Raw genomic sequence first — 13,305 nt, 5'->3', positions numbered from 1 at the left:
TCTGTGATTTTATACATAAATTTAATGTCTCTTAACAGACTGAGAAAGAGTTTTGCACAAAATAACTGCGCTTAGAGGTGAAACTGTCAAGCAGTGTGATTTAGTGGGTATAGCAATTAACCTGATGGTTTAAAGCAGCTTGTTTCATAGTCCTGAAAAATTTGCTTAATCTGCCTGTGTTTCAAGAATAATAATAAAATCAATCCTATTTTTGTAAGTCACATTGAGTAAAGTTATCCACCAAATATCTAATAATAATTTGCATGAATGCATTATTTATTATAAAAGAAAATGAGGATGAATTCATATTTCACTTGTTCGTGTCCATCTTAGGCACAATGTGTCTTTGATATACACTGTGTAAAATTAACAAAGGTCTAATATTAAAACTAAGAATAACAATGTGTTTCTACTTCCTCATACTGATGTCTGTAATGTGAAGTGCCAAAATAAATATGCAGCTCCTAATAATTTTGTATGGCCCTCAAAATTTAGTATTGCAGTTTAACATCGATTTTGGGTCATCTTTAAAAGACAATGGGGTACAGACAGTAAATTTTCAGCCATCAATGCATGCCACACTTAGTAGTTTTATACAGTCGTTGACAAAAGTTTTGAGAATAACACAAGTATTAGTTTTCACAAACTTTGCTGCTTCAGTGTTTTTAGATGTTTTTGTCAGATGTTTCCAAGGTATACTGAAGTATAATTACAAGCATTTCAAAAGTTGCAAAGGCTTTTATTGACAATTACATGAAGTTTATGCAGAGTCAATATTTGCAGTGTTGGCCCTTCTTTTTTGGCATGCTCTCAGTCAACGTCTGGGCCAAATCCTGAATGGCAGCCCATTCTTGCATAATCAATGCTTGGAGTTTGTCAGAATTTGTAGGTTTTTGTTTGTCCACCCACCTCTTAAGGATTGGCCACAAGTTCTCAATGGGATTAAAGTCTGGGGAGGTTCCTGGCCATGGACCCAGAATTTGGATATTTTGTTCCCCAAGCCACTTAGTTATCACATTTGCCTTATGGCACGGTGCTCCATCTTGCTTACTGTTCATCACCAAACTGTTCTTGGACGGTTGAGAGAAGTTGCTTCCGGAGGATGTTTTGGTACCATTCTTTATTCATGGCTGTGTTCTTAGGCAAAATTGTAAGTGAGCCCACTCCCTTGGCAGAGAAGCAACCCCACACATGAATGGTCTTGGGATGCTTTACTGTTTACAAACAATCAGAAAGGGGATTCATCAGAGAAAATGATCTTTACCCCAGTCCTCAGCAGTCCAATCCCTGTACCTTGTACAGAATATCAGTCTGTCCCTGATGTTTTTCTTGGAGAGAAGTGGCTTCTTTTCAGCCCTTCTTGATACCAGACCATCCTCCAAAGGACTTCGCCTAACTGTGTCTGAAGAAGCAACCACACCTGCCTGCTGCCAATCCTGAGCAACCACTGCATTGGAGGTGCCCTGATCTCACACCTGAATCAACTTTAGGAGACGGTCCTGGCGCTTGCTGGACTTTCTTGGTCGCCGTGAAGCCTTCTTCACAACAGCGGTTTAAATGGGTTTCTTAGGATTAAGTTTATTTTCATGGCAAAGAGCGACTTTGCGATTATCTGGTCACTCTTCATATCTTTCTGGAGTATATGCCAATTGCCATCATAAAAACTGAGGCAGCAAACTTTGGGAAAATTTATATTTGTGTCATTCTCAAAACATTTTTTGTCACGACTCTTATGTTTATACCTCCTTTGACTCAAAAACACTTTAATTTTTGATATTTCCTTTTTGAAAAGTCAACTGCACACTGTGCTTTTAATTTAAATTGCTACTATAGCCGTCTATCAATTAAGTAACTCCCATAATCAAGTTCATGGTTTCAGGGAGCCTGTCAGAGACCAACAAAATTTGTTCTTTGGTCAAAATCTCCATGTCAAGCACTAATACCACCATTTGAGAGATTATCAAACAAACATTTTGAAAATTACTATTTAGGTGGTGTCATTTTGTCCTAGAGCTTTTTTGCTCCAAAGATCTTAATTTTCCCCTTTTTACATACCAGCATGTCTGTGGATTGTAAGTGAACATCAAAAGGATGTTTAAGCAAACAGAGATCTTGAGGTGACATGATTGATTTCTTGAAAGTTTTAAAAGAATGAGATTACTTATTACTTAAAATGTAAGTCCTTCAATGAGAACAACAGGATTTAAATGGAAACTAGTTAAGGGTGGATTTCATACAAATGTTAAAAAAGTTTTTCTTCACACATAGAATCATAGACAAATGCGATAAATTATCAATTAATGTAAAAGAGAGTGGTACTTTACGAACTTTTAAAACTCAACACAATGTTATTTTGGAAAAAATCAGGTGAATATGATTTGCTAGATTTGTGGTGTTGGATTGATTGTTCTCATTAAAATTGTTTTGATGATCTGAAACAGACATTCAAGCTTTATGCAAAAAGTGAAACAGGAGTGGTTTGTGTTTATTTTTATGTAGAACTTGTGACCGTTCCATCACAAGGCCATTTAGCATTTCAAATAGTCCTGTAGTAACTGTGTTTTCTTTTTGAACATGGATCTCTAGAGAAATCTCGCTTGGGCTGTGCCAACAGACATTTTGCTGCAGGACTTGCTATTTATCTACTGTACTGCTGGGCATATTGTATATTCAAGTAACATGCAGTTATATTACCAGAAGAGATACCTGTCTGTAGCTCATTTAAGTACATTGGTCATTGTGTTGAAGTATGGTGTGCTGCGTATTATAACTTTTTGGTGCATTTTGATTGTATTGTTCAGTTTATGCACTCATTGTATACTTTAAAATGAATATCTAAATCAGGAAACCCTATTAATCCTGTGAGAATGCAGTCCTGAAGACCACCAGTTAACCATTTGGGTGAAAGAGCACTATATATTTATACTATTTAAAAAAAAAAAAAAAAACACCTTATTGAGTTACTGGAGATATCAACATGTTACATATTTAATGCAGTGTGTATAGTAGCTTATTGCTTAAAAAAAAAAAACTTTCCATGTCTTCTGTAGAAGAGTTTTCTCGCATGAAGGAAGAGGTCCCAGCAGCCCTGGTTGAGGCCCATGTGAAAAAGGTGGAAGATGCAGCACGCATCACTGGCAAGTTGGATCCTTTGTTTGGCTTGGAGAGCAGTGGTATTGCTGGAACTGTAATGGAAGAACCAGAGAAAATGGGTCAGTCTGCCTAATGGTCTTCATTTTTAAATTTTTTTTTTTTTTTTTTTTTTACTGCTAAAGCATTTAGCTCTACCTTTCTCAAGCAAGAGTAGTGCCACAATCAATGTTCATGAACAATACAGGTTGTCCAATAATATTCATATTACATTTATATTTCATCCATCTAATTTTGAAAAGACCTTTCTCATCAGAAAGACCACAATGACACATACAAATGTTGTGAATCCATGACACACTGAGAATGAATCCAAAGTAAAGCTGTTGTGGCTGCCTGACTTTACATTTTATTTTATTAACATTTTTTTTTGGAGTATAGTGTCAGTGGAAACTTGAACCAAAACAAAAGTGTCACAAGATTTTCTGGTTATTTGCTGAGGTCAACAAGTGTCTTAATCAAAAATTACATATCCATACCAGCAGTCTTTTTTGGAAGTTTTTTTCAGAAAACTTACTGAATAACGAGAAACAAAGCTGTTGAAACGAAACCAGGTGGTGGACTAAAAATGAACTGTATGAAGATATTGGCTGTCGTTAGACAAAAGTATATGCAAAAAGAATATTATACCTTTCAAAAAGTATGCTGATACAAGCATCAATACTGCTGACAGTGTATTCTCCAATTTTCTTTTTATTTTTGTGAACAAATGTTTATTGAACATTAAAAAAATAGAAACATGAAAACTATAACATTTCTCAGAGAATTATAAAAGATATAACACAAGTAAAAGTACTGAAAACCCCCTTTGCCCATGCCAATTTCTCAAGGAGTATTTAATTATGAAAGGAGTATTTCTAGGCAAATGAAGAGAGGGAACTGGAATCTTCCAGTGAGAAATTAATAAAAGATAAAATTATTTGCTGGATCGATATGAGAGAATCACAGGAGAAATCTAAAATATTTTTAGAAATGAATCTTAGTGGTCACTTATATTCTCCAGCTGTATTAAGTATTAAAAGAAAGACTTCTGTGCTATGATATGTGCAAAAAGAGGTTGCACCAAAGTTTTGAGGCAAAAATAAAGCTAGTCATTTAAAAACATTTGCCTAGAAATACTTGTACTTGCTTGTTCTACAAATATTGATTTTTCCAAATCACTCACCTACCCTGCTGATGTGACACTGTTTTGGGTAAGCAAGCAACTAGGACAGCAAGAGTCTGTTGATCTGTTTTTTCACATAAATATACACTACCAGTCAAATGTTTTAGAATACCTCAGTTTTACTAGTTTTTCTTCAAATTTAATCAGTTGAAATGCAGTAAATGACCTAAAATGGTGACAAGGTCAGCAGTTAACTGCCAGAGGTTTAAATTTGAAGTTTAGATTAGCAAAAACTGAATATAGGAAATTTCACAATATTACACATGTCCCTTCATCAGGGAACAACTAATATGTTACAACCTACAGATGTTCTGCAGCAATTAAAGTAAATTAAGCCTTGCAAGTTGAAGCAAACAATTTGCACAGGTGTCCCAACTTCTGTTGATTATTTAAAAACCCTCATGTGTGTCTTAAAGCAGATTTGATTTTGACCGATAGTGTAGATATACCAGTAAATTAACTTTTACTTATATTATAAGCTACCGATGCTACTGCATTATATACTGTAGATAGTTATGCAAAGTTCTGTGGAGTTCTACCATCCTGTTTCATATAAAGACTGAAACCAAAAGCAAAGTTTGTTTTCCCATAAAGTATTTTTAATGCCTACTAATTTCAATTGCCCTTTCTTTTAAGATGAGGGAACAGAAGAGCCCAAGAGTGACAGTCAGCCAACAGAAGATAAACGGGAACCCAAGGTAATTGTATATCTCTCTGTATTACACCTTGTGCTTCTAGAAAGCTCCCGTTGAAAAGTATATACATAGTTTAAAGTCCGTATGCAGTCCAAGAACATTGATCATTATGTACATGTTAGGTTTTACATTATAAATGATTTTTTATATATATATATATATATATATATATATATATATATATATATATATATATATATATATATATATATATATATGTTTTTTTCCCTGATAATTTGATTTTGAGTGTACTTTATTTTACATTTCTAAAGCATTGGTTAAATGTGGTTGTCAGAATGGCATTATTTACGTTAGAAGAAATATAATTTGATCACTTGGAATTGTTAATATCTGATTAAGTGCACTGCTATAGTAGAAAATGCTTGAATTTTTTGTAGATATGTATTTATGGTATATCTTAACAGTCGCATGAGAGTAAGGAGGGTCTTCTGGAGGATGAGGGGAAAGAAAAATCTAGTGACAATGGAAAAAAGGATGAAGAGAGAGCCAAAGACACAGATGTGGAGAAAGAGGGCGAAGGAGCAGATGGTGAGGCAGGTAATGCTTAAACCACTGATATTTTTCCTAAAATCCCTTCTATTCTAAATTTTGTTTTTGAACTCTTTTCGAGTTGTGACACACAGCTAATAGTTCTAATAGCAGAGAATGAATCAAAAGAACCTACTTGTGTAAAATGTAAGAAAGATAAATATAATTAAACAAAAAAGTATTAACTGATTTTATACTAGTAAAACACTATTTTTGTTTAATATAATGCAATAAGGACTCCGAGAAAAAAACTATAACTTTAATTGCAGACGTTTCCGAGATGTCTCTGTTGATAAGACTAAAAGCATATATTTACTTACAAAGAAAGAAAGTTTTGAGAATAAACCATTCATCCCAGCATAGTCCCATGTTCACCTAAATTTTGCAAAATACTGTCATGGTTTGAAGGTCCCAAAAGTACAACTGACCTCTTTTATAACCTCCATTGACCTGCGCTTGACATGACGTATTACATAACTAAATACTATCCTTCTTAATTGCTTCTGCTTGATTTCTGTTTATAAGGAGTGACAAGCTGACCGGTACTCCCATTTTTTCTAATTAGGTGTAATTTCAACTTTGAGACCTCCATTGTGTAATTATTTAATTTTTATACTATCTTATTTTTGCATTAATTATGACCTGTTGCATATACACCCAGCTCTGAATTCTGTCCAATTAATTTGTATTGATTTTGTTGACTCGAAGGTATTTACCATTCCAACAAGTTTAGTATTATCTGCAAACTAAACCAGCTTCTTAGTTACATTCTTTTTATAATCAATGTCACATATGCAAATTTAAAAAGACCAATGGCCCCAGAACTAATCCTTCAGGAACCCCACTTTCAGTATCACCTTGGTTGAGGGGAAAAATCTGTAAACTTCCTTAGAACAGTCCGTTGTTAGTTTGTTTAACCTGGGAATATCCAGAGTTCTATATAAGAAAATGATTTCTGTGTATGTGCTATTTACAGTGCTCAGCAGAAGCAATTTACTCTGCTTCGTTAAATTTCAGAATATTAAACTGTGCATCCTCGTGTAATGTTATATGAACATGCCAGCATTAGTCTATGGCAGGAGGTCAGCAAATTGCTGAGAAAAGATGTTCTGCTATTCCTATGAAACAAAATATATTCATCTTTTTTCGGATGTTTTAAGGCTGGTTTTGTATATGCCAATATTTGGTGGGGTTATTTTAGTGTACATTTTGTTTATCTATATTCTTTCCTCAGGTGAAATAGAGAAAGAAAAGGACTCAAGGGAGGATTCAGAGGATGGTAAAAGAGACACTGAGTGTGAAGGGGAGAAGAAAACCAAAGTGGAGAGAGACATTGGTGAAGGAAATCTTGCTACTGCTGCTGCCTCTGCACTTGCTTCCGCTGCTGTCAAGGCTAAGGTAACATTTGTATCTCTCTCTCCGTCTCTCTCTTTCTCAGCTTATGCCAGCATCACACTACATGACTCAACATGATTTCTAGTCAGATAGTATGTCAGTTTGACTACTGTAGTTGCTAATCTGATGTTGTCATACTGTTCTAGTAGAAAGTACATAGGCTGATACACATAATCTGATCATAAACAGCAACATTTATTTCTATAGCACGTTTTTGTACACAGAATGTAGCTCAAAGCACTTTACAAAATGTCAAAGAAAAAGTTACAAGAAAAGAGATTTTGCAGGAATATTAATGAATAAATAATACAAAAGAAATCAATTTGAGCTTACATAACAGATATACAGTATAATTAGTGGTCCTTTAGATATAATTTTAGGGGGCTTCGCCTCATGCTAGCGCTACACGCCGTTGTGAAGAGAGTGGCTGAACGCACCCCAAGGAGACGCGGTCGCTCCTCTGAAACCCCTCTTAAATGGTGATACAATGGGAAATGAATACAGCTTTTGTTTTATCTCCTCTTTGTTCGATCAGCTGCTGGCTGGCTGGCTGCTGCCACTATGCTGCGTGATTTGCACTTCGCCCCTTCCCCAATCCCCATCCCCCACTAGCGCGATGCACTGTTGTGAAGAGGGGGGCTGAACGCACCCCAAGGAGACGTGGCCACTCCTCCGAAACCCCTCTTAAATGGTGATACAATGAGAAATGAATACAGCTTTTGTTTTATCTCCTCTTTGTTCGATCAGCTGCTGGCTGCTGCCACTATTCTGCGTGATTTGCACTTCGCCCCTTCCCCAATCCCCATCCCCCACTAGCGCGATGCACCATTGTGAAGAGGGGGGCTGAACGCACCCCAAGGAGACGTGGCCACTCCTCCGAAACCCCTCTTTAAAGGTAATACAATGGGAAACAAATACGGTTTTTATTTTACCTCCTCTTTGCTCGATCAGCTGCTGGATTGCTGCCGTGCTGTGTGATCTGCATTTCGTCTCTCTTCTCCCCAGACACTCCCTCAAACACTATTCTATCTTTTTTCGCTGTTCCTTTGTTTAACCGAGTAATATTTGCCGTTTGTTTGCGCTAATGGGATCTTTACTCTCCTTTTTTTTTTTTTTTTTTTGAGACTTTCGAATTTTCCTACTTCCATTATCTCTAAGCTGCTCTGCACGTGTATCACTGGACTTGCTTCCAAAGGTTGTAAGTATGACGTGACTTGACTGTCTCGCGGGAAGTAAAAGTGTCTCTGTCTCTCTTCAAAAGATCTCTCTTCAAAAGATCACGTCTCGTCACAAGTTTTTTTTTTATGATAGAGAGATAATATTCTACGTCTCAAAAGATGAGTACAATGGCTAGGTCATATGGCTGGGATGACAAAAAAACTCCAGTTAAGCTGAAGGAAAAAACAAAATCTGCAGGTGTTCCAAAGTGAAAAGAGGATTCAAAAGGTAGATGTCATGGACAGCTGGGGCACCTGCCATACTGCACAGTGTCTCGATCAATTGGTGGTGGCCCCACAAAACACTACCATAATGAAACTGAAAAAGAAAATTTCATGTTCCAGATCTCCTATTAGACAGTAAATATTGCAAGATCACCTCCCTTTGACAAAGTGAACTTTTATAATGTATTTGCGGTGTTTTGAGTTCATATGCGGTCTTGGCACATATTTTTTCAAACATGCATTCAGATATTATGTGCTGGCCTGAAATTTTAAAGAATCTCTCATCTGTTTGCCTAGTCCAAAATACTAATTTTCCTTCTTATCTTCCAGTCCCTCTTCATCTTCACCATTTGTGGGCATTGTACGCTTTGTGCTTAGAGTTGAGTTCTCATTGACTGTTAATTCTCACACACACAAAGGCCCACCCCTACATCTAATGACTAATTATGATAAAAATAATTCCAGTTTGATTTTGTCACAGAGTGTTGTCACTAAGTTCATGGTAATGTCTTACTACACAACAGATCTTCACAGCCATGCACTTCAACTGTTCATGGCTCGTACTGTTTTTTTAATGTACTGTAAATAAAGGCTATAGCTGAAAATTGTTGGAAAACTCATATACTGTGACACAGGCATTATTGTCTCGCATCTGTGTCTGCAGGATGCTCAGGGCTTATATATGTTCATAAAAATTTTTTATTACTAAGTATAGTCATACTATTCATTGACTTGTCTCTTGATGGCATGAAAAGTATTTTCACAATTATTGTATACTGAGTGTGGAATTTGTTTTAAAGGATAAGCAACTCCTCAAATTTTTCCCTTAGCATCTGGCAGCAGTGGAAGAAAGGAAGATCAAATCTCTGGTCGCTCTTTTAGTTGAGACTCAAATGAAGAAACTGGAAATCAAACTGAGGCACTTTGAAGAACTTGAGACTATAATGGATCGAGAGAGGGAAGCGGTGAGTTTATAAAAACAAGGATTATCGGGGAAAGGATATCTGTCATGCAGGAAGCTTACTAAATAAAAGCAAGGAAGAAAAAGAATAACCAAAATAGAGGTAAGAATTAGAGTTTAAGGAGACCAATAGGAGCTGCTTAAAAAGTTGAATAGTGGCCAGCACTGTACTGGAGTAGTATTGATCAGGAATCAAAAGACAGAAAGACAGTGTGACTAAAATGATAAAGCCGAAAGTGATCGGTAAACGGCGCGTACACATGGAGATGAAAAGAAAGAAAACTAGGGCCTGAAATTAGAAGCTAAGGAAACATGGGAGCAGATTAGAATTCCAGAGTAAAAGTTTGAATCTATTGACTTCTCTGGCAAGAGTCACAATAAGAGCAATTATTTCAGGTGGCACCATGGTCCAATTATACAAAGAACAGAGGAGAAGATTGAGGCAAACAAATCCACTTAGAGAAAATCTTTGCGAATCAGAACATTTTAATTTAATAAGCATCTTCAATTACTAACTTTTATCTATTTGTTGCTTTTAATCAGACTAATATTTTAAAACGAAAAAAAAAATAATCAAGAACTGTTTCTTCAAGCTGAGCATTTGCATAGACTTTAGTTTTTAATTCTGCTTCCCAAAAACACATGCAATCTTGTTTATGTATCAAGTATGTGTCAATTCCTTAAATGGCATTCATTTTGCTGTACATAGTTGTTTTTAAAGGCTATTGCTTTAAATGTATTATTATTATATTTCTATATTAACTAAATAAAAATAAAAAAGCATGTTGATACAATATAGTCTTTAATTTCTAATTTTACACTTGACCAAGTAAATATATTTTTTTTTTTACCATTGAAGCACTGGCAGAAAAGTGATAGGTTTATTAAAAATATATTTTTAGAGTAAAGAAATTATCTTAGGGACTTGTAGATAAATATTTAAAGGAAACCCTGGGAATAGAATTAACAGTCATATTTAACCAGAATTATTTAAAGTCGATATTACTTAGTTTGTCCTCTAGAGTGGTCTCCTTTACAAGAAATTGCTGTGCTTTCTTTTGCGACCTCACATTTAAGGTTGTGATGGCTGTCTGTTTTAGTCAATGTGTTAGATGCAGTATAATGAATTGTATTCCAATCCAAAAGCCAGAATGTAGTGATTTTTTTTAAGTATTAATATTCTATGCATATGTAGAAATTTCTTCCACCATTTAAACTTCATATTAGCACGTCATCTCAGATTATTTATTTTTTGTGTGACTGGAATGGCATCACTTCTGCAGTAACCTACCCTGTATCTTCAGAGACATGTTCTGAATGCAGCATAGGTTATAGCATTTTTCATTTCATTTTGTGACCTAGATTTAGAAGTAAAGCACCTTCCCAACTGCACAAAGAATATTTGTAGGTATCATACTACAGTTAGGTTCATAAATATTTGGACAGAGACAACTTTTTTCTAATTTTGGTTCTGTACTTTATCACAATGAATTTTAAATGAAACAACTCAGATGCAGTTGAAGTGCAGACTTTCAGCTTTAATTCAGTGGGGTGAACAAAACGATTGCATAAAAATGTGAGGCAACTAAAGCATTTTTTAAACACAATCCCTTCATTTCAGAGGCTCAAAAGTAATTGGACAAATTAAATAACTGGAAATAAAATGTTAATTTCTGATACTTGGTTGAAAACCCTTTGTTGGCAATGACAGCCTGAAGTCTTGAACTCATGGACATCACCAGATGCTGGGTTTCCTCCTTTTTAATGCTCTACCAGGCCTTTACTGTAGCGGCTTTCAGTTGCTGTTTGTTTGTGGGCCTTTTTGTCCGAAGTTTAGTCTTCAACAAGTGAAATGCCTGCTCAATTGGGTTAAGATCAGGTGACTGACTTGGCCATTCAAGAATTTTCCACTTCTTTGCTTTAATAAACTCCTGGATTGCTTTGGCTGTATGTTTTGGGTCATTGTCCATCTGTATCATGAAACGCCGCCCAATCAGTTTGACTGCATTTAGCTGGATTTGAGCAGACAGTATGTCTCTGAACACCTCAGAATTCATTCAGCTGCTTCTGTCCTGTGTCACATCATCAATAAACACTAGTGTCCCAGTGCCACTGGCAGCCATGCACGCCCAAGCCATCACACTGCCTCCACCGTGTTTTACAGATGATGTGGTATGCTTTGGATAATGAGCTGTTCCACGCCTTCTCCATACTTTTTTCTTGCCATCATTCTGGTAGAGGTTGATCTTGGTTTCATCTGTCCAAAGAATATTTTTCCAGAACTGTGCTGGCTTTTTTAGATGTTCTTTAGCAAAGTCCCATCTAGCCTTTCTATTCTTGAGGCTTATGAGTGGCTTGCACCTTGCAGTGCACCCTCTGTATTTACTTTCATGCAGTCTTCTCTTTATGGTAGACTTGGATATCGATACGCCTACCCCCTGGAGAGTGTTGTTCACTTGGTTGGCTGTTGTTAAGGGGTTTCTCTTCACCATGGAAATGATTCTGCAATCATCCACCACTGTTGTCTTCCGTGGACGTCCAGGTCTTTTTGTGTTGTTGAGTTCACCAGTGCTTGCTTTCTTTCTCAGGATGTACCAAACTGTAGATTTTGCCACTCGTAATATTGTAGCAATTTCTCGGATAGGTTTTTTCTGTTTTTGCAGCTTAAGGATGGCTTCTTTCACCTGCATGTTGTCTGTTCACAGCAGAATCTTCCACATGCAAGCACCACACCTCAAATCAACTCCAGGCCTTTTATCTGCTTAATTGATAATGACATAACGACGGACTTGCCCACACCTGCCCATGAAATAGCCTTTGAGTCAATTGTCCAATTACTTTTGAGCCCCTGAAATGAAGGGATTTTGTTAGACAAATGCTTTAGTTGCCTCACATTTTTATGCAATCGTTTTGTTCACCCCACTGAATTAAAGCTGAAAGTCTGCACTTCAACTGCATCTGAGTTGTTTCATTTAAAATTCATTGTGGTAACGTACAGAACCAAAATTAGAAAAAAAGTTGTCTCTGTCCAAATATTTATGGACCTAACTGTATGTGGTTGATAGAGGACAAGAACAAACATTCCTTTTTTTGGTTGTCTTCTGCAGTTAGAGTACCAGCGCCAGCAGCTATTGGCAGACAGGCAGGCCTTCCACATGGAACAGTTGAAGTATGCAGAGATGCGGGCCCGCCAGCAGCACTTCCAGCAGATACAACAACAGGCTCAAGCTCCACCACCATCAGGATCTGGGGCTCCTAACAGTACTGGCCAGCCTCTTGCTGCCCCAGCTGCTCAGTCTGTACCAACAAATCTCAGTACTCTCAGTACTGGGGCAACTCCTAATAGCACCCAATGTGTAGAACAGAGCGGAGCCCCACCACAGCAGACTCCACCCCCGGGGGCAACACAGCCATCTTCTGTTAACCTGCCTACGCCACCCTCACAGACTGGACACCCAGCTGCTTCCCAGCATGGTAAGTATCAGCCCTAACAACGTGTATAATACATCATCATGTTGAGGGGAAAGTAGGTTTGCTGGAGCTCCACATGTCAAAAGAATTTTAGAAAACAGCATGGCATTATTGTATGAAAAGAATAGAAAAAATTTGAAGAGCACATTTTATTTGGTACCATTTGATAGTATATTCAATTCCAAAAACATGTGCTTATAGAAAAGTAGTCACCCTCACACTTTTCCTCCTTAGCTGTCCACAGTCAGCTAAGGAGTAAGTGTCTTGGACAATGTCACAGGGTGAGTCGGATGTGCTGTTTGTATTTACAGTACAGTGAATTAGCAAGCAGACCACATTGCTTTATTTATAGGAGTAATGTGAAAATGTGCCCAGGCAGTTATCACTTCTTATGATTTTTTTTACACTAAACTGTCAGCAGATTTAATTGATTTGTTTAACCAAGTCAATTATTTAGACCTGGTATATTCATCCAGG

The 13,305-nt window shown here is 36.7% G+C and overlaps 1 protein-coding gene across 1 annotated transcript in view; it reads left to right on the top strand.

The window, feature by feature from the left end:
* smarcc2 (SWI/SNF related, matrix associated, actin dependent regulator of chromatin, subfamily c, member 2) overlaps positions 1–13,305 on the top strand; it is a 97,525-nt gene that overhangs the window by 81,558 nt on the left and 2,662 nt on the right. Inside the window, exons 20-25 of the mRNA XM_028798106.2 lie at positions 3,051–3,212; positions 4,952–5,013; positions 5,436–5,568; positions 6,794–6,957; positions 9,227–9,361; positions 12,465–12,831. Coding sequence (XP_028653939.1) covers positions 3,051–3,212; positions 4,952–5,013; positions 5,436–5,568; positions 6,794–6,957; positions 9,227–9,361; positions 12,465–12,831 — 1,023 coding nt within the window. The remainder of the gene's footprint in view (positions 1–3,050; positions 3,213–4,951; positions 5,014–5,435; positions 5,569–6,793; positions 6,958–9,226; positions 9,362–12,464; positions 12,832–13,305) is intronic.

This window comes from Erpetoichthys calabaricus, chromosome 3 (assembly GCF_900747795.2).
Source record: "Erpetoichthys calabaricus chromosome 3, fErpCal1.3, whole genome shotgun sequence".
Lineage (NCBI taxonomy): Eukaryota > Metazoa > Chordata > Cladistia > Polypteriformes > Polypteridae > Erpetoichthys > Erpetoichthys calabaricus.
The sequence above is the reverse complement of the archived record's forward strand: the minus strand, read 5'-3'. Positions and strand labels throughout refer to the sequence as shown.